The sequence below is a fragment of the Anguilla rostrata genome, chromosome 3 (genome assembly GCF_018555375.3).
Source record: "Anguilla rostrata isolate EN2019 chromosome 3, ASM1855537v3, whole genome shotgun sequence".
In the NCBI taxonomy this organism is placed as follows: Eukaryota; Metazoa; Chordata; class Actinopteri; order Anguilliformes; family Anguillidae; genus Anguilla; species Anguilla rostrata.
In genome coordinates, this window is record NC_057935.1 from 62,023,425 (window position 1) to 62,045,651 (window position 22,227).

The 22,227-nt window shown below is 42.8% G+C and overlaps 2 protein-coding genes across 2 annotated transcripts; both read left to right on the top strand.

The window, feature by feature from the left end:
* Nucleotides 1–454: 454 nt before the first annotated feature.
* LOC135251576 (hornerin-like) lies at nucleotides 455–13,166 on the top strand. The gene is made up of 4 exons (XM_064329155.1): nucleotides 455–820; nucleotides 3,941–6,118; nucleotides 7,456–7,776; nucleotides 8,423–13,166. Exons 2-4 carry the CDS (start codon nucleotides 3,952–3,954, stop codon nucleotides 8,686–8,688), a joined length of 2,754 nt encoding a protein of 917 aa, XP_064185225.1. The 5' UTR covers nucleotides 455–820; nucleotides 3,941–3,951; the 3' UTR covers nucleotides 8,689–13,166.
* A 2,860-nt stretch (nucleotides 13,167–16,026) lies between these two features.
* LOC135251578 (N-acetyllactosaminide beta-1,3-N-acetylglucosaminyltransferase 2-like) lies at nucleotides 16,027–22,000 on the top strand. Its single transcript, XM_064329157.1, has 2 exons — nucleotides 16,027–16,321; nucleotides 18,809–22,000. Exon 2 carries the CDS (start codon nucleotides 18,812–18,814, stop codon nucleotides 20,207–20,209), a length of 1,398 nt encoding a protein of 465 aa, XP_064185227.1. The 5' UTR covers nucleotides 16,027–16,321; nucleotides 18,809–18,811; the 3' UTR covers nucleotides 20,210–22,000.
* Nucleotides 22,001–22,227: the final 227 nt, after the last annotated feature.

Consider the following 22,227-nt stretch of genomic DNA (forward strand, 5'->3'; position numbering starts at 1 on the left):
GCAACTCTCTCTCTCGCACACGCTCAGTCACACTCTTCCTCTGTATGTGTGTGTTGCCTGCGTGGCAGGACACAAGCAAATAAAGACGTCAATGAGCATGTGTTTGTGCGGTGCGTCCATGTCAGAGAACAAGCAAGCATGCGTGGGAATGGGTGCGTGTGTGTGAACAGTTACGTATTTAATTAAAAACTACCCCAACACAATCGATCTCTATGCTGTGTTATATAATTAGACCATCGCATACAGTTGTGAGACCCCTTCCACGCCTCTCTTCCTTTCCTGTCTCTCTCTATATATATCTCTCTCGAATCATTGTACACTGAACATTCCGGGACACAGTTTCAGACGGCAGCGCACGTGTTAGATACAAAAATACAATTTGCCAACCCTTCGTCAGAAACGACGCGTCCATTGGACTGGGATGATGTCACCCGCTGCTCGAATCGCACCTCCCCTCTAGCTCCCCACCCCCAAACACACGCTCACACACACACACACACACGCACACACACCGACACGATACCGTGTCTGTTTTTGTTTTTTATTTTATTGTCTTGCAACAAATCTCGTTTTTTATTTTATTGACTACACATGTATCCCCCATAAATCTATGTTATTTTTAAATGGACAAGGAAACACTCAAAACTCAGGGCTTAACAGATGAGTAAAAGTACCGCATTTGTTCAGTCTCTTGCATCCCAATAGAATATAACAGCAGATCTGCTACATGTCTGGAAGCGATCAGCAGAGTTACTGTGAAACAGCTGGAACATCTTCAATTCAGATGACATGACGACATGACGGAAGGGTACATCTCAACGTAAGTGGGCCCACTGTTTTAGTATTCATTTATTGTGGTGTTCGTTTCGTTTTAATTTAATCATCTGGCAGTATCGACAGGCTGCATGTTTGCAGATGTTTTTAGCCAATGCAGTGGAATTGTGTCTATACTCCCGGTCCCGGAAGGCGTAAAAATAATTGAGTGAAATAATGATGCGCTTGTTACTGTAACACGTAAACAATAATGTCGATGTATGCGTATAAAGAAACATGTTTACAATGGGCTATATGTTATATTACTGTGCCCTTCCAGAAAAATATTCAAATTAAGTTTTAGTCATTCATTGGAGGTTTCCATCACCAACTTGGCCGGAAACAATTTTCCACCCCGAGGAGGCTGTCTGAGGTGATGCCTCGAACCGCTGAGGAGCGTGAGAAATACAAGAGTCGCATTAATTTTTAACGGGGCTGCAGAAAATTATACTCACCTCTGTCTCAGCACCAGCCCCCTCCGTCGGTTTCCCCTTGGGTGGCATTTTCGGCAGTACTGGCACAAATATACTATAGTATTCATAAATAAATAACAACTGAGGTGAGGGGATATGAAAGGCTGGAAAAGAAGGGTCTTTGCGGCCTCTCAGTCAACAGCGCAGACGAGTGACATTTGAAATCTGGACCCAACCGTCTTACCTACGCACAGGGAAACGGGGTAACGGACCTGTAGGCCTACGACTGAATAAAAACAATGTATTATTATTATTATTATTATTACTATGCGTGGCTGTTGCTTGTATTATGTTTGCGTTTTCCAGTCCCGGTATTTGTGTTATAGTACCCTGTGCAGCTGCGAAAGCTAGTGATTGTGGTTTAGTGCTATTATTTAATCAGTCAGAGGAACAAAGGGCGCTCCTGCTGTCAGAGATATGAACCCCCCGCTTATTCTCAGCAGGGGTACATGTATATAGGTTTCAGGGAAGACGCAGAGACGCACTTATGTTATGTAATGAGGAACGTTAGTTTATAGTAATTACTATTTTAATCTACTGATTGCTGCTGCTAGCAGGCCCGTTTTCATCAACATATTTTGAGATCGCCGTTATGCACAGTAATATGTTAATAAACACTCACAGAGTATATACAGTATGCTCCCTATTGGACTCATGTGTAGTTTTTTTTGTTACAGTTGAATTCATGCTTGGCGTGTTAATGTGTTCTCATTTTGAGAAGCAGTGAAATACTATAGCTTTCATAAATTTCATAGACACTAGACAAAGAGTGTATGTGTGAAACATTCAGCAATACATGTAGTAGACAGGCAACCAGAACATATTCGTTGTCTTCCCTCTAGTCTTGCAGATATTCTGTCTCCTAGGCTACTGTGCTCCTGCCCTGCCACCCACCACTCACTGCTGCCTGTGGTCAATAAAAAAACACCATCCTTCCAGCAAATGCATGTTTACATTAGTGGTTTTGCTGTCACAGATGTACTAAGATGGCTAATGGCAGGAAGAGTCTTCCATTTATATGGAAAGCCATGGAGTGGTGCAAATGGCATACCCTAAAAATATCTAAAATGAATGAGGATCTATTTAGGTATGTGTGGTTGATAGTATAGGGCTGTTGAAATATGAACATTCATTAGCTGCTGTAGAGGAAAACGATTAGCAAGCTATAGACAACTGTTACTGTAATATTGGTAATACAAATGGTATTGATAATTATACATTTGTAAAATCCATAACAGGGCTAGTAGAAAATTGTGCTACATATTTGTTATTGTAACCATTTTCGCTTACACAAATAAATCCCAATATTTACTCAATGTACTGACCAGCCCCTCGATGTATGTGCAGCCTAACTTGTATGGTTAACAGGATGTTTGTTTGTTTGTTTGTTTCTGAAGAAGTTCTCTTTGAAATAAGGGACAGAGAGGTCAAGAAATAGAAAAAGAAGTCACATTCTGGTGAAAGATACAAATTATTTTATGGTGCACAGAGGAAAAAGGGAAACACTTTAGATGTCTCCATGAGAATGATACATTTTTATTTCTTCAATTCAACTGCACACACAGCAGTGATGAATGCAATACAACAAGTTCATCAAATTTGAGTCAGCTTGTGCAGCCTGCATAGTTGATGGTGAGTTCTCAGTGACCCAGATTCATTGATGGTGCAAGTCAACAAGACTTATTCACATTCACATACACACACTCTGAAGGGCATCAACAAACGTACATTTTAGCATACAATATACCCATTCTATGCTTGCTTTTTGTTTCTAATCAGTGAACAAATGTTTTCTTGTGATGTTCTAATAATGCAACATAAAATGTTGACTATAATGAATAAAATGTGCAGCTATACTTACCCTGAGGTCTGGTTTTTTGCAGGCTTATTCCCCAACTATCTACTGATAAAGTGTTCAGAATAGAGTTTTACACAGTATGAAGAAAATCTTTTTTTAAATCTGAAGGGTACAGTTTGGCAGAAATGAAATGTAAAATGTTTATGGTGCAAGATTTGTAGCAACCATTAACAGAACACCAGCATTAGGAACGTACAGATCTGGAATGCAGTTAACAACATATTAATCTAGATTTTTTCTCATATTGAATTTATTTCAAATAAAGACACATATTATCAACCTACCCAATGGGTTGATTTGTCTGAGTGAATTGATTGATAAAACAATATTTGTAGAATAATGAACTGATTCTTGAAGCAACAGTTCATTTAGGAAATATGTTACAAGTGCACAGAACTGACTGTGATGAAACAGACATGAAAAGTAACAAATGAATGGATAGATCAATGCACTAACATAAAATAAGTGAAATGACAGTCTTCCTGAAAATGTCGTCACAGAGACGCAGAGCTCTCATCATCATCATCACTGCCAGCACTTTGCTATCTCATGCCATGCTTTCTTTTTTTTGGATGCGTTGACAGGCATGTGCAGTTATTGAATAGTTTCTCTGTTGCCACATAAAAACTCTTCCTAACTCTCCTCTTTCTGTCTCTCTTTTAAAGTAGACTTTACTTACATGACAAGAGAAATGAAGTAGTCTCTCCCTCTCTTTTTCTCTCCCATTTCTCTCTCTCCCATCTCTCCCCCTCTCTCTCTCTCTCTCTCTCTCTATCTCTCCCTGTCTGTTCTGCAGCTGAGCCCCAGATGCCTCCTCTCCCTCTTGACGAGCGTATTGTGGTTATCCAGCGGCCTAAGAGTTTGCCCCTGCGTGCGGACTCCCCCCAGACCACCTCTCAGCAGCCGCAAAATACCTCCACCAGGAGCGGACTGCCACCTCCCCCCACCCAGCCCCAGGCCCAATCCCATCCCCACCCTGGCTGCTCCTCCTCGTCTTCCTCAGAGCGGAGGCGTAGGTCCTCCCGTGTAAGGAGATCCAAAGGGGAGCGAGGAACAGCTGTCAGTGGCAATAGTGACACCCTTGGTCACAGTAGGCACAGCGATGGGACAGTGACATTGGGGTCTGGTCACAAGCACACGCACACAATAGATATTAAGCTTTCCCTGGGGACAAACGGAGGAGCTGGGGGAATTGTCCCTGGGAAAGCACAGGGAAGCAGCTTGAGCCGCAACGGGAGTGTGAAGGGGAACAAGGATAAGAAGGTTTCTTTGCACCTGGATCTGGGGCAGGGGGGCAGAAAATCTGGGGGGACTTTAGGAAAAGAGGGAGGGGCAGTTCAGCAACTGCAGAATCATCCCCAGAACAAGAACAAGACTCAGGCCAACAGCCACCATCCTCAAAACCAGCTGTCTGTGCCTCCAGGGGGGGTCTTCGGGCTCGTTCCAGCTCAAGGACAACATCCAAAGCTCGGGAAGGAGAGAGACCAGGATGTGGCTCTCCAGTCATACGCTGCAGTAGCCAGCCACCCATCCCGGGCCTTCAAAGAGGCACCCTGCACGGGTAACAAAGAGAACTCCAAATTGGGACCAACCCTCCACCCTTCCAACTCTCACTGCCTACCCCACCAACACTGTGCGCCTCACGCGTCGGTCCTCAGTGCCCGCTACCCTGCTCTCTCCCCCCTCTTTTCCCAGCCCCAGCTGCCGTTCCACCACCAGTCGAGCCAGCCCCGCCCGTCCCGCAGCCGGGAGCGACCCCTCCGGCATGGCCCTCCCACCTCCCGCAGCTCCTCCAGAGGGGGCGGCTTCCCCAGCCCAGACCACACTTGCACTCTCAACCTCGCCCACCCCTTCAACTGTGGCTGCTGGAGGCTGGTGCGCTGCAGTGGCGGAGGGCGATCTGCCGGGTGCCGTGGGGGTGGGATCGCCGGGATTGGTGGTGGGGGTGGTGGTCGAGGGTCGAACTCCAGAGTCACGGGCCTTAAAAACTTTGCAGGCTGCCTGTCTGCCTCTTCCACCACCAACACCTCCTCCTCCAACAGCACAATGTCCGACTGTCAGGCAGGGCTCCTGAGGCCCCTAGGCTGTGCGCCTTGCTCTGGTGGAGGAGCGGACTTCGAGAGCCCGGCTGCTCTCCGCAAGAAGCTGGTTGCGGGATGCCTCCCGTGCGCGCCACTGTCCTCGTCCGCCCCCCTCCGTGCCCTTCAGAGTTGCGTGGCGGGCTGTAACCCCAAGGCCAGCCAAACGGGCAGCTCCACCTGCAGCTACTGCAGCAGTGACCCCATCGTGATTGCCTACAACCCTCGCGGCGGGAAGGGGTCCGGGGCAGGCCGAGGCACGGGGGGCGCGGACAGAGGGGCGCGCTCGGCCGGGGTCTTCTCGGGCGACGATGACGACTACAGCGTGCGCACCATCTGGCCGGAGGAGCTCGCCCGGAAGATGACCCGCTCCAAACCCCTGCAGAACCGCGAGTACGGCGGGCCGGGGCCGGGGGCCAGCGGTACATGTGACGGTCACGGGCGGAACGGCGGCGACGGGACCAGCCCTGTGATCCTGGACTGCCGGAACCTTCTGGAGTTCACCCAGTCCCAGCTGACGGACCGCGCCGGCCGGCGGCGGCTCCAGCAGGGGAAGATGGCCGTGCTGGACTTCATCGGGTCGGGCGCTGGCCGGGACGCGGGCCGAGAGTCGCTCAAGAGGCTTTGGACCAAGGGTGGAGAGTCCGGGTGTGGGGATTCCAATACGCTGAACGGTGACGCGACACTCCCCTCTTCCACGTCTGCCCATTGTCCAACTCCACACTCCCCACCTCCCTTTTCTCCCCCGCCATCATGCCATGCCACCCTTACCAAGCCTAAGGCTAGGGTGAGGGAAAATGGACACTCGCCACCCCCCCACCCCCTTCCTTCAGCACAGTCACTGCACTTGGTCCTAAACTCCCTCAACAGAGAGCAAGATGGGGAAAACGGGAAAGGTACGTACCTCTGTGTGGTTTTCTGTGATGTCCTGACTGGGGTAGTGCTTCAGTCTTCAAGAGAATCGCAGTGCTTCCGAAGGTTGTGTTGCTGTGTAATCGGACACCACAGAATTGATTATCCATCAGTAGTATTACCTTTGAGGGGATAGTTAACTTTCTGAGGTTTTTTGATTTTCTGTCGTATTTTTGATTGCCCCAGTTTTTGTGCGTGATGATGGATTTATGATGTATGACCAACAGCAGTCAGTTCTCATCAGAACCTCAGCTCTTTTGTACTCCTTTGTTTTTGTGGTTTTACAAACAAGCTTAAGATCTGCAAGGTTCTATAAATGTTTATTCTCAGTGCTAAATTTATCCTTATTCTGACAATCCTTCTCACTTCAGTGCTATTTTTAACATTTTGAATTGTTGACGGACATTAATGTTACTTTGTCCCAAAAACTGTTATTTGACTTACGTATTGAACAAACCATTTATAGGACATTGAATCCCTTGAAGAACATTTTTGTCTCACGGGACCTTCTGGTTAAATAAAGGTTTAAAAAATCTCAGAGGCCAGGGTTGTATTGCATGCTGTTCTCAGTCTTTCTGTTCTTCTTTTTCATTCTTCGTCTGTTTAACCCCCTACCTCCCAACACCCTCTCTTTTAAATTCCCTGGCTTAAGTACCCTGCTCACTCTCTTTCCCGATATAATAATACTGCAACGTTCGGTTTGCTAAAGGAGCCTGAGGATAATGAGCAGGCAATTAAAACTGCAGCCCTGGAAAAAAAGAGATGAAAAAATGAGAAAAGATTACGGGAATGTGAATGAAGGTGATAAGAAGCAGGATTTTTTAAAAATGAATTCATTTGGGCTTTCTCTGGAAAAGAGGTCACTGGCATTTAAGTCTGACAGTGGAAGATTAAGCTGCTTTCTCATTTTAAAATGGCAAAGCATAGAAATCTACGGTCAGCAATTTAGTTTTGTTTCCCAATCCGCCTTCCATTATGTAACTCCTTTTGCCTACACCCTCACTGAGCCCTTCTCCCCAGAGCTTTCCCATTATAACCTGTACACCATGGTCAAAAAGGCATGCATACGAAGTACACTTTTTTATTTTTTATTTCACAGCTTCCATTTTAGTTCTTTGCAAAATAAAAAAAACATATATTCTTGGTGCATTTATTTCTCCCCTACCACATCTCTCTGTCTCTCGCTGCCTTTTAATCATTTTCTTGCTCTCTTAGTCACTCTTATTACTTTCACGAAAAACATAAAAGCTTTTCTATTGACAAAATGAAATTGCTCACATTTTCCTAATGACCATTTCCTTTTGCTCCTTCTGCTTTTTAGCGTACCCCTCTGAGCCTCCCCTGTCGCTTCCGCCCTCCTCCTCGCTCCCCGCCTCCCTGTCGGACGAGGGCGTGATGACCCCCGACATAGAAAACGCGGCGCTCAGCGCCATCCTGCCCTTCCTCTTCCTGGGGAACGAGCGAGACGCCCAGGACCTGGAGCTCCTGCTGCGCCTCAACATCGGCTTCGTGGTGAACGTCACCACCCACCTGCCCCTCTACCACCTGGCCACCGGCCTGGTCCGCTACAAGCGGCTGCCGGCCACGGACAGCAGCAAGCAGAACCTGAGGCAGTACTTCGAGGAGGTGTTTGAGTTCATCGGTGAGTGCTCTCTGTGGTATATGGCGGCGGTGGAAAGCGGAGGCTTGTTTTCAGTTTTCCTGTGCATTCCCTTTCCAAATGTTAGCAGAATGTCAGTGCGGCGCGCGCGCGTGTGTATGTGTGTGTGTATGCACTGCAGTCTAGTTTTCCCTGTGGCAACCACAGCAAACAAGGCTGCTTTTTCAAAGCCAGCTATTTTTATCTTTCAAATCTGGCATCTGACGGTGGTTTATTTTTGTGGTTGCGGATGATGTCTGCCCCTATGTTTTGCTTTGTGCGCGCGGGTGATCGCATCTCTTTTGTGTCTGAAAACAATGTGGCCCGGCAGAGGAAGACAGAAATAGATTGCAACCATGCTTCACAATTTAGTGCTAATAGAGTGATAATGATGATAATTTTATGGGAATAATACAAACCATTTTCCTTCCCTTAAAAAAATCATTTTCATGAAGTTTGTCATTTGGATACATTTTTGCTCTTAATTTTTGCCATTAGTTCACAGATACACAGGTTAATCTGTGAGACAGTAATAATTTCTGGTTGCCAGAGAGAAACGAGTAAAAGCATTTAATCAAAACATGTGCAAAGTGGAGGCTGAAATTCAGATTGTGTTCACTGATTGGACACTGCCCTTCTCCCATCACAGAGGAGGCTCACCAGAGCGGGCGAGGGGTGCTGGTCCACTGCCAGGCGGGCGTGTCCCGTTCGGCCACCATCGTCATCGCCTATCTGATGAAGCACACGCTCATGACCATGACAGACGCCTACAAGTACGTGAAGAGTCGGCGGCCCGTGGTCTCGCCCAACCTGAACTTCATGGGGCAGCTGCTGGAGTTTGAGAGAGACCTCAACTCGGGGGTCACCCCCCGGATCCTCACCCCGAAACTGAGCGGCCTGGAGACGCAGGTCTGAGAAGCAGGTCTGAGAACGCGGAGGGGTAGACTGAAGACTAGAGTTGGCATGATGAAAGGAGGGGAGGAGGGAAGGTGTAGGAGAGGCAAGTGGCACGGGGCATCTCCTCATTTACACAGCTTTGATGGTTTGATGGAAAACCTGAAATAAGGAGAGATGAGTCTGGTGGGTTAGAAGGAGATGGGAGTGAGAAGATGCTGACAGAAAAGGACTTGACCTACTCCTGCATTGATTACAGATTTTGGGGGTGGGGGATGATGCAATGGAAGAGAATGAGAAAGAAGAGGAGAAAAGAAACTTAAAAGATAAAGAGAAAGGGTTGCTCTTGGCATTGTTCTTCCAACAATCAGATTAAATGTGTAAATCTTTTGCCAAAACAGTTTTTGAAGAGGAAATGTTTGGAAGAAATCATGGCTGGATACAGTAAATTTATTGGTCCTAACTATAAATGCTAAGAAGTGCCAAGTGTTAATGATGGGAAAAAATATTGTAATCCTACATGTTGATATAGTTCTTATAATCTCACGGTAAAGTATAGTAGATTATTAATAAACATGCCAAACAGACACACACACACCTGTCGAGTGCAATTACACATTCCATACAATGCAGACATGTACTAGGCTGGGGATACACATAGCAAAGTGCCATACTACTCTGAGTGCTTTGGCACGCCAAACAAAGCTATGCTAATTCTACTGATAGCTGATTGGGGGGATTGAATGGAAGCCTATTAATGATGAAACCCTTGGGTGCACTGGGAGTGTCAGTATTTTGGGGAGATGTGCAATAAAGCTGCTAGCTGAGGATTCAGCAGCAGAAGCAGTACTGGTAACAGAAACAGTGTTTAAACAGTACAAATGAGTACATGTGGAAAGAGAAGAGAATTGCAATTAATTTAAGTGTTCCTGTGTTTATATATATATATATATATATATAGTTAGTGAGCGTTATAACATGCGGGACACACATATGATTTGGCTCTGTACTGTACAATTTTTGATTTGTAATCAAACAATTCATATGTGGTTTAGTGCAGCTTCCCAGATACAGATTACAGGGTGTTTATTATACATTTTGGTTTCCCAATGTAGAACTTACAGCACTTCATGTATATTCATATATAGAGGAGGGGGGCTATGAATAAAAAGTGCTGTAATTTCTATATAGTGAAACCAGAGTGTATAAAAATACCTTTATAATAAAAGCTGTGAATCTGAACTTTAACCAAATGTAAATTGTTTGATTACAGATTACCCATCTAAAACTGTGGAGTACAGAGCCTTAAAAAATGTCTTTGTTCTAAACGTTATATATATATATATATATGTATGTTGGTATATACTTTGAAATACGGCATTTTACTTGTTGATTGATTCCTTATTCTTGTTTATTTTGTGCTGTACTTGTTGTTTTCCTTGAAACCTGTCCCTGAGATGTGCGTTTATATATATATATATATATAATATATATATATATATATATATATACACATAATAGGCAACTGAGGTAGTGAACGCAATGGAGTATCCATGGAGAAGTAATGAACAAAGAAAACAGATTAAAGGCATCTTCTGAAAAGAACCAAAATGCAGAGAACAAAGAGGACAAAAAATGATCCCGACCATCATTTTCACTTCATTGACCATAGACAGACTGAGATTATGAAGTTGCTGACTGCCAGTCTCTGTTTTCTTGTTTATCTTTCACTTTTACCATGTATTCACCTGCAGTTCTTTCTTCCCTTTCAACTTTTTTTTATCTTCATTGACATGTTATTGATCTGGAGAACCGTAGCATTATTGTGAGTTTATGTATTGTGTAGAAGAAGAACACTGTTACCGGGATCACACTGTTGAAACTCAGGATTAGACACATTACCTGAATGCTGTACAATATGTGGGATTTGAATGGCATTGTGGTCTGACAATGAAAAGAAACTATGAATAATACTGGGTGGACAGAGATGAGGGAGAATATTTTAATGGATGACATCAGAGCAATGGAATTACATTGAATGCCAGAGCTTCCCAAGACAAACCTAAACTACTTCATATGGCATTTACCATACCTTTCTTATTATATCTTCTTTCTCCACCTCAACCCTCTCTCTCTTTCTATTGCTTCAACTGTGATGTATATTATTCAATACTATGCATTTGTATTTTACATTCTTCCATTTTAATTACTTAAGAAATTGTAGCTTTATAGTTAAGTTCACTGTGAATTGCACTCTTCCTATATACATTTCTTCCAAAAAATTCCAAGAAATTGGAGTTGGTGTTAGAGATGTCTGTGAGTTGGATTGCTCCTATAGACATTTCTGTTACTTAACTTCACTCCTGGATCATTCCTTCATTCTTACTAACTTGCTGACAAATTTTGGACTGTGTTTGCCTGTCTTCCTGAAATGGAATCAGTTGTGGTCTCCTTATTTCTTATCAGATTTTTTTATCTGACAGAGGACAACTCTGCCACTGAACAGCAGTCACAGATTTATTAAACCCTTACTACTTCAATGATTTGTTTGAACACAGTTAAAAAATACAGTTTCAATGAAATGAACAAAGTCAATAAGATGGAAAGCACTTACAAATGTTATGGAACTGTACTTGCCTTCTATATACCCAAACTATACACATACTGTACTCACACTTATCTGAAATATACTGTATATAAAGCTGGCAGTAACTACTGAATTGGAAGGTTAAGGGTACACTTGATCTGTGCCCAGGGTTTAGTATATTAATTAATATTAGTTTTTAAAATAGAAGACAACAGTGGAGATATTTGATGTACTTGACCTTTTGAACCTGATACAAAAAGCAAACTGTTTCTTTGATGATCAGTCCATTTTTGTTTACATATTTAAACCTCTTGCTGCCCATGTGTGAGGAACAGAGTTAGGAACCAAATAAGGAAGTAATGAGAACAGAAATTTCCTTGAGTGTTAATCTCAGTAAGACAGTATCTTTCAAACCAATGTAGCAGCCAATGAAAAAGTTAAGGCAGTTTAAAGACTATACAAGAAGTTGCCTTTGAATGGCATGTAATTTTTTTTTGCAGTTTTATTATTTGTCAAAAAAAAACTTTTGTTTGACTGTTGCAAATGTATGATTTAACCCAGTTTATGGTAATTTCAATATTGCACCACTACCCCCTGGAATTCATACAAGCAAAAGCCTTTTGTGTATTCATGAACAGAACTTGAAAAAGCCTAGAGCATGTTTGCTGTATCTCTACTGCTCATTTTGGCTTGTGTGTGTTTACGCTGAAATCTTTCACTGTGATTCCACTTTGTGTACACTAGGACCCTGCAACAGAATTAGCACTTTTCCATAGTTATGTCATTTAAGACCTTGTTTAGTCATAAGCATGTCCATTAAAAGGTACTTAATGCTTACTTGAGTTATTGAATCTTCACTTGGAACAAGCATTGAGTGCTTGGTTTTTTCTTAGCTACAAACATTTCTTGTTTGTAGCTTAGAAAATGAAAAAACTTGGAAGCAAATTTTCTCTAATTAAATCTAAATCTCTTCCAACTTTGTTTTGCACATGAAAAATCAGATCAAATACAGATCCCTGTGTGAACGTATTCTGACAGTTTGTAAATTTGTGAAGCCATTCATGTACATGTATATCCATTTGAGTAATTAATGCTTGATTTTTTGATATCCCATGGCTGGAGCCAAACCATGAAGTGAATTGAACAGAAGACAAATGGTAATTGACAGAAGACCAATTAGTTAGAATGGACAAATTCATGGAAAATCTGACGAAGTGGGAACACCCTTACCCCCCCCCCCCCCCCATTTGTGCTTCTTTTCTCCTGTATGACCCCCCCTTGTCCCACCTTTCTACCCAGCTAACACAATACTGTGTGTCCTCTCAGTGTTGCTGTGGTGTTGCATCAGTGTGAGATTGCTAAAGTGTTAATGACAAATTTGTGTTAGACAGTTTGCTAATCATAAAGTCAGGACACCAAATGTCACATGGTCTGTTCTCAAGGCTTGCTGCTTTGTACTTTGGTGTCCCCATTGTGGTCTCGTTAGTCCGGTGTGTACAAGGCCCACTGGAGTTCTGTGCTCTTGTTCAATGGTAACAGTACAACACAATGACTGGACACCCATATATTGACATGCCTGTATGCACATGTACTGTACACCATTGTGTATTTCATTTTTTTATATTTATGTATGGGGTGCTGGCTGTTTTGTTTGCAAGGTTGAGCAGACCTACTCTACGTATTACTGTGTGAGAGACTGGAGATGCCGCAGTGAAATCACAACACTGACACTGGTGATAAGGAATTACTGCATATGATAAGAATACTGTACTAGCTGAACAAAAAATGTGCAGAAAAAAAGCATCTTTAAAAAGTTGAAATGAAGTTGGCTGATGTTTAAATTGTCTTCCCTGTTTTCTTTCTGGGAAATCTGCATCAACAGAATAGTTTATTAAAACAATTTTGTACATCACTTCTGTACTGCATTTCTTTATTTGTGTGAATGGATGCTGCAAACAGATTTCAGTGTGGATTTGATGATACATTTCCAATCATTTGCAAATGGAATGTGTGTATACTGTGTGCATGTGTGCATCTTTATATATCAAATATAAATGGCAAGGTATATAAAAACATACATATACACAAAATAAAGGAACTTGAAAATAAATCTATGTATAGCAGTGGTCTCCAACCCTGGTCTTGGAGAACTACAAGTGCTGCTGATTTTCATAGTGACTCTGCACTTCATGAATTCATTAGAGCAGTTGATTACACAGTTAATTCAACTCACCTGGTGACTTGGGTCTCAACTGGGTGCTGATTTTAAAGTGAAAACAAAAACCAGCAGACCCTGTAGCTCTCCATGACCAGGGTTGGAGACCACTGATGTACAGCATAACAATAAAGCTAAGCATAACAGGCAATACGGCTATACATTAATGAGCAGTGCTATTGCTACACAAGCTGCAGTATTTCAATAAAGCTGGCTGTGTTAGTTTTGGAAATTATTGGGCAGCTAAAGTCAATGCACTTGACAGATTATCATTGACTATTCACTGCTTCCTCAGTCCCCATTTCATAAGCGGGTAATGTGGGGTGATATCCTCCCTCCCTGGGGCATGTAATCAATGGGCAATTCTCCATCCAGTGTCCTGACTAGGTCTTGCATGTGATAATGACACAGGCCTCAACCATACCCTGGGTTCAGCTGCATGTGTTCTGCACTTCTGCCCTACAGTATGCCTAGCACAACAGCACAAGAGAGGGAGACAGAAAGTGAGAAGGAAGGACAGAGCGATGGGGAAGAGATATTGCAGCATCATGCATATGACTGAAATAAATGAACGGTTTAGTTCATGGCCGTTGTAATAGAAGGTGGGCATGAAGTGGAGATTGGTGGAACAGGGGCCCGGCACTGTTATAAGTAGGGAGAAAGGTGGTGATAATTTCATGGGTGCCAACCTAAGGGTGGGGGGGGGGGGGGGGGTTTCCAATATGCTTCATGCCTTCTATGTTGGGCCTAGAGCATTATTCTTTCAGGAGGCTCAGAATTCCTGGCTACTCCCCTACAGGGCCCATGTGATCCTTTTTCTCAAGTCCCAATTTGGACATGTATGTGACCAGGGGAGAACCAATATTGTCTTTTCTTATGACAAAGTCTGCATGATTTGTATGTCTCCCTGTCCTCGGTATCTAAATATGAAATATTTTATTATCATCAACAGCGATTCCTACATTCAACCTTCCAATCCTGTTTCTTTCTAAATGAAGGAGACTTAAACTCTGTACTCCTCCTGCTGGAAAAATGATATACAGCCAATTAGTGACTGTAACATAGAAAAACATGATTTAGCTTCTGTGTGTGCCAGGCCCATGTGTTTGTTAAAGAGAAAAGGATACAAAGAGATTGGTAATACGCACCTTCAAAAGAACAAGCCCAAATGAAGAATGTTTTTGGTTCACTGGTTAACAATAGTTACCGAGAAGTACTTCTTCTCGCAGATTTGTGGACTGGGCACTTGTGTAACACTCAGTTTCCTGTCTGTAATGTGCATTGTCATTGTCACGAGCATTCATTCAATCAGCTTTGGAGTAAGTGACTCTTGAGGCAGGGTTGAGGCTAACTTGGCTGCAGTGGGTCCTGTCCAATTTTTCCAAGTGAACTGTGACTCATAAGCCTCTCACCACTGCTCCTCCCCGTGTTTCTTTGGAATGACAGTCCACTCAGAGGGACACTGAAGGACAGCATGCACATTTTGTACCTCTCTGTAATTGTGGAAACAATTGCTCTTCTGATCTGGCCTACATACTCAACTCAAAGTTCACTTTCCTTTTCAGCATTATGGTCCAGGTGATATCCACCTTCTCAGTGCTGGGGGTCCATCAAGAGATCTGATCCCCTCCTATAACATTCACCACTTGAAAATACAAAAAGGAAGGCCTGCTAACCAAATTAGAACTGAGACTGACAGCTGAAGACACTCAAGAGAAGACTCCAGGAAGTCGTAGACCGCATTCCTGACCAAAAATGAGTATAACAGTTGCTTTATTCTGGACAAAATTGAAACACAGTGGGTGAAAACAAAAGATTATGACTGAGATCACAACAAACATTCTCCTTCTGATAAAACACACAGCTCTTCTACCCTGTGAGCTTCACCCTTCCAAAAGTGTAGGCTAAACAGCCACCTGACTGTGGTTGGCTCTCACCACCTAGATCAATCTCAGTCTCGCCTGGCTTACCATTTAAAAAGGCGGAGAACTGGTCTCACCAGTTTTTAGAACAGGAGAAAAACGTTGCTCTTCCTGAACTAAAATGTAAATCTTCCTGTTTTCAAGGTTTCGCAGCCCTTAAACATGTGGCCAATTTTTTTATTCACGGCGATAACAGTCGCATAACCAAACCCAGATATGAAGGGTAGATGTACGTGAATAACATGTTCTGCGTAGGCTATTTCACTTCCGATTGTATAAATTTCCTTGGCATGTTGGTCGTTGTGAGTTTTCACAACCCTTATGTGAAGCACTGGATCCCAAGTCGGAGACTACATTGACTTCAGTAATAATAGCCGATAAAATGATCATGACTGGTTGACTTGTTTCGCATATCCATTCACTGCAGTCTAAATAATTATTTCTGCCCACAAGAAAAACGAACTTGTTGACCTTATCCAGAACATTCAGGCTAGTGCGCCTACAAATAATAAGTTAATTCGCTTTCTTAATGTAATGTAAATTGCTCGTGTGCAGATACCCCACCCACAAGGGCGTAACCTTGTTTATTTTAAACTTGTACCTCAAGCCGTACACCTAACAGCCAATGGTATGAGGATGGCGAGCACCCGGGTCCCTCTTGTCTCTCAAGTTAATATTTAATTCTAATTAAATTAGACATTCGTGATAGGAGAGGGACCAGCGGCTAGCCAAATAGGCGTATTTATTATTTAGGCTACATTTAACCATCCTGACGCTTAAAACGTTTTATTTATATAGACTATATGCATTTTTGCCTTTTTATTTTGGTGAACGTGCGTTTGTACGTACCAAAACTGAAGTACCACCGAAAACAAGAGAAGTGAGTAAAGAAAGTTCATAATTAAGCAGCGTTACCAGCGGGTGTAAAAAGTAAGTAGACTTTTTGCTTAACATTGTCTCGTAATCACGATGTGGTGATGATAAGCGATTTTCTATGCTTTCCATTTCATAACCAATGTGTTACGGTAAACGTAGCCTACAGTGGCGGAATGTTTGAATCGTTTGAATGGTGGCATACATTATATGATGCAATTTCAATATTAATCACAGATAACGAAAGTGAATATGATAGCATATATGCAGGTGTATGCACTGAACAGGACAGGAGACCCCCCCCCCCCCGATTTTCAGGTTGGCCTACCTAAAACCATGTGTTTTAATATGAATTCAGTATGAGTGGAGTTTTTTCCAAGGATGTGTAAATGCGCGCAATGCAAGGCAAAGTGTTATCAACGAATTGAATATTTCACTGGATGGTAGGATTAATTTTTAAAAATTATTATTATTATTTTTTTTTACCACATTTGCATTCATTTATAATTACAAAAATATCTGACGTTGTGTGCTGCACAAGAAGTTAAATTAAGCTGAGCAGTGGTAAAGGAGTTTATATTATTTTTATATTTTTTTACCGTCTATCAATGCTCGCTCAAACCTTTGGAGAGACTTGGGGTTTTCTCAACATGCTGCACTAGGGCAGGGACGGAATTTTCGAGGCATTTTCACATGACGTCATTGGAGTAGCGTCACATACAGTACACAATGCCCTTTACTAGTAATACTATTTCCCTACCGGAAACCAAAGACAACATTCCTAAAATTATTTGACAGTTTATTTAGTCAGACCCATCAACCAAGATCCTATTAGCAACAATTTAACAACATAATTTTGCCCACCAGTTCAACCACTTTTGCAATACTTTTTAGCACATTACATGAGAAAATATTATTTTTTTGTTGTGAAAAGTTGGTGAGACTCTGTCTTGGTGTTCAGGTGAAAACACAGCTACATTTGGTTGAAAAGTTTTCTAGCTGAGTAGGAGGTAGCCAGGCCTTATACATGTAAAATCTGAGCTATACTGGGGTCAACCAAGTCTGTTTATGTCAAAAAGTCTCTCAACCTATATTTCCACCCTTCTTGATGTCTAGGTTCTGGCTTTTGCTCACTAGGATCTATCTATCATAATATAAAACCGGATATAATTTGTATACCTGTACATGCAGCCTCAAGCCAAAACACATAAATCCGTAAGGAAGAATACACGTTGACTCTGATTTAAGTGAATAAAACCTTCCGTTCATACATATACATCAGCAGACTTAAAAAAAAAAACTTGTTTTCAGAGTACAGAAATACATATTTTAATCGTGGATGTAAACACAGTCTGCATTTGAGACAGAAAAGGTGTTTTAAATTCATAGAGTGAAGAAGAACGCAAATTCGAGTGTGCTCTAGTGTCATTAGATTTCACCCAACTCCAGAACAGAATGTCTTACAGTAACCCTTCTTCTCTGTCCCTGTTTGAGTAAAATGACCTATAGTGATTTTTGATTTTCTTCTTGGGGGCTGTAGAGACCAAACACAGAGTAGCATTTCTTTTGGCTCCTTGTCACCAGTCAAAATATCCCAGAGATTGTAAGAGCTGATGTATGGATTTAGATAACCCCTATGCTTAGAGGGCTGGACTCATATAAATTCCGTTAGTGTTCAGTTAACACTGAACATATTACTTTGTGAATACCACGCTGGTACCTAAATCATAATTTTTTTTCAACTTGAACGCATGCAACCAAGAGGAGGAACAAAGCTACTTGTACGAGTCCTTGTATTGTTTCATTTGCACTCCTGCCATGCCCTGCTGGAGGGCTTACCAGCTTGTGCCATCGGGCTACTGCAACTGCTCCAGAGTGCTGCTATTGGTCTGGCCTTCAACCTGCCAAAATTCATGCATGCCACCACCACCTTTACTGGGTTTCAGTGGCTGCCTGCATTCAGTTCAGATCTCTCGCACTGGCAGACCAAGCTGCAAACAGTACTGCCCCTGCCTATCTTCAGACAATGATGACTGTATACCCTCCAGCCAGGCCTCAGTGCTCAGTATCCTCCCATCAGCAGGGTGCCTCCTAGCTCCCAGTAGCTGCACCCTCCAGCCCCAGCTCTTTTCTGCACTCATACCCGGATCTTAGAATAGCCTTTAGTCTATGGTCAGTCAGAAAGGCAGTTTCACTGGCTGTTTTGTTTCCAAACTCACCTTTTCAAATTACGCATCAATTTTTGAAAATAAAGATAAAAAAACAACTAACACTTCCCTCCATTTTGTGCTCAGGTCTTGAGATGATCACCTTGACGGTGGCACAGGCACGATTGTAACTCTACCTGTCTCTAGCATTTATGGTGCTTACCATGTGAAATGCACTTTTGTAAGTCTAAGAAGCATATGCTTTATGATTAACTTGTGAATGAATAATGCAGTTGCCTGAACTTGTCAACTAATCACCTCTTTTTCCCATCTTCCTTCCTTCTCACTTATCCATGATGGTCCCACCCCCTGTGCCCCGTTCCTCTCTTTCCTCTAGTCTATGGCTCAATGCAGACGTCGGACCTTGCTGTGCGTGTGCTTCTCCTTCGCGCTGTTGGGAAATATCTTCATCTACGTCACGGTGTCAGTCTGTAAGGCCATATCAGAGTCCCCCGTCACCATTCACATTGTCCCTGATCGTTTCATTGCCCCTGGGTTGGACAACTCTTCTGCTGTGGCATCCCACCCAATCAAACCCTTCTGGGACCTCCACCCAGATGGGGGTGCTTTTTGGAACAAGCTTCAGATCTCTTGGGACCGCAAAAGCAACCCCATCCTGAGAGAGACCATGGCCTTGAGCGAAGATGCGGAGGAAAGTGTGCTCTCTCCGGCAGGCACCGACTGTAACTGGGTTCAGAGCTTGAAATTGCGCCCCCCGAAGTTTGGAACCTGGCCTGAGCAAATACAGGAGTTTGTCCTGTCCATGCACTGCAGGGAGTACCCGCTGCTGCTGGACCAGCCCGAAACATGTGGCAGCGAGGGCGAGGAGGCGCCAATGCTGCTGATGGCCATAAAATCGCAGGAGGGGAACTTTGAGAACAGGCAGGCAATCAGGCAGACGTGGGGGCGAGACGGATGGGTGAAGGGTCTGAAGGGGAAGGGGGGAATGGTGCGCCGCATCTTCCTCCTTGGCAAACAGGATGCCTCCGCAGGACCCTTTGCAGATGTGTCGGATCTACTGGCTCTGGAGAAAGGACTCTACCGTGACATCGTCCAGTGGGATTTCCAGGATACGTTTTTCAACCTGACGCTGAAGGATGTGCTGTTCTGGCACTGGTTCTCCCACCGCTGCCCGCGCGCCCGCTTCGTCTTCAAAGGCGACGACGACGTGTTTGTGCGGACTCCCGTTCTCCTCGATGCCCTGGGCCAGGAGGAGCAAAATCCGGGATCGGCACGGAAAATGAGTGATTTCATTGTCGGTGATGTGATTAAGAATGCAGTCCCACTTCGCGAAGCCCGAAACAAATACTACATCCCCGAGAACTTCTACCACGGGCTTTACCCTGCGTATGCAGGCGGGGGAGGGGTTGTGTACTCGGGGGCCCTGGCTTTGCGTCTGAAACAGGTCTCCAGGAGTATGCACCTGTTCCCCATCGACGATGTATACCTGGGTATGTGTCTTCAGCGGCTGGGGGTCAAACCCATCCACCACCCTGGCTTTTTGACCTTTGACTTCCCAAAGGGAGAGAATAAGCCCTGTGCCTACTACTCTATCCTGCTGGTTCACAAAAGGACCCCCAAGGAAATTCTTAAACTGTGGTGGGAACTGAAAGTGCCACATCCAGTGTGTGTCAACAATGTAACAGGTTTTCATGATGATTCTGTGAACCGAGTTTCAGTAACCCGCCCATTAGCCCCCAGAAACATTTGGCCAAATGTATATCCTTTTTCACTTTAACTCATAACTTTAGTCTGCCTTTACCTTTACCATTAAGGCATGGCTATTTTTTTTATTTATCAGAACAGTCTCAGCAACATGAACAATCCATGAAACCATGTTATGTCGTTGTATTATGTGTGTGAACTGCAATGAAAGACCCAAACAAATTCAAGTAGAAATACTTTAAAACCCTATTTTTATCCATGTTTTTGTCACACCTAGGTCTTGTGTGACATATTTATATTATTCTAAGCAGACCCAATGGAAAACAAAACCATGCCAAGCATCAAGCTATAGACATCGAACAAACAAACTACATACAGCTACATGTGCTAGCCTAACTATGCGAGGCTGCAAAGAGGCACCTGGCATTCTTTGCACATCCATGTACCCCTGCCGTGTGGCCTTGCAGTATTCACTGTTTCTGTGGCCTGTTGTGGTCCGTTTTGATTTTCCTTTTTCTTCCTCTGCTCCGTGTTGGTGGAGGATACTGGCCTCCGGATGCTGAAGCCCAAGGTGGTCACAGCCCAGTGGCAGGTGCTGGTTCTGGTGCTGGTGCTGGTGCTGTGGCCTTACCCTGAGAGACATAAAATAGACATTAAAATGTTGTTATGGAATGCTGAGACTTATTTTACTAAACGTATGAAATGTAAGTAACAAAATTGACTGACTCAAAATGAGATATGAACAGCAGCCAAAAGCAAGGTTTTAGCTCATTAAAATGTCTCTGTGCTTGGGCATTTACCAATGTAAATAGTATAGTTGCAGCCATGTTGCATTAATGATGATAATATTGATATAATATTAATTTACAGATGTATTGGTGTGCTGTTCCTCTTTAATGAGATGGTACACATTAATGCAGATTCTCTGTTGACTGAAGCTTAATATTGCTTTTATATTCCTTAGCTCCACATTATAGACTTTGAAGGAGAAAATGAACCCAGAAGTGATCCGTTTAATTTGGCAATATATCTAGTTGCCACTTTTGCCAAAAGAAGGCACACTATTATGTCGCAGGGAGTCATTTGCTGAGTCGGAAAAAACAGAGATCCAACGTGGAGGTGTGAGCCAGCCCTTTTCTCCTTACAGCAATGTTTATATTATATTTTATTTTCTTTTTTTATTTTCACATATTTAAAATGTTGTTTTTTTTATTTTTTAATTTGCAACAACAAAGACACAGGAATTACAGACAGATAGGAAGGTAAGGGTGCAATGTTTATATACAGTAAGGTCGTTGACTGTTCTTTGACCAGGCTCAACTATGTTTTGCAGTTTCTGGCCATCACCCCACCCAGAGGAGGCAGGAATCTAAACAATCTTGATTTTCTTCCTCTGAAATCACTGTGTTGTTTGTGCAAATTCCATGCATAATGTTAACTACATATTCATTTTTATTTACATCTTATTCAATTAATTTATTCACAAAGTTCACTTTTGCTTGTTAAAATTTAAAAGGCTTTGATCTTATGCATGATTTTGGTCATCCTTATCATAACTTTTACTTGTGAAACAACAAAGCCTAATTGAAGATTTTAATTAATCCATTTCATTCAATTTCATGGATTTACATTTTGTCTCTGAAATGCAGGAAGTGAGCTATACACGTGACTGCAAACAACTGACATCTGATCGCAGATGATGTATATCTAGCAGATTTAACAATGTTTTTTTTCTTTTCTTTTTTTAAGTGATATAGTTCATTCCATAAGTGAGAAGCAAAATAGTTTCAATACAAATTTAGTATAAAACTTGTGTTAACTAAATGGTGTCTAGTTTCAGAAATAAAAGTCATTATATGCTAAACTGGACTTCACGTTGTACTAAGTTTGAAAACATACGTTACGCACATCATCCAAATTACACGAGTTTCAAGAGTTTCAATGGACATCAAATCAGCCTTTTCTTGGTTTCATTGTGGCACACTTGTTGTACTTAAAGCTATTTCTTTGCTGTTTTACTGTTTTACTACATTCCTAAACATAGTCAGGAGACAACATTTCTCATTTTGCATGAGTTTAGTAAAAAAAAAC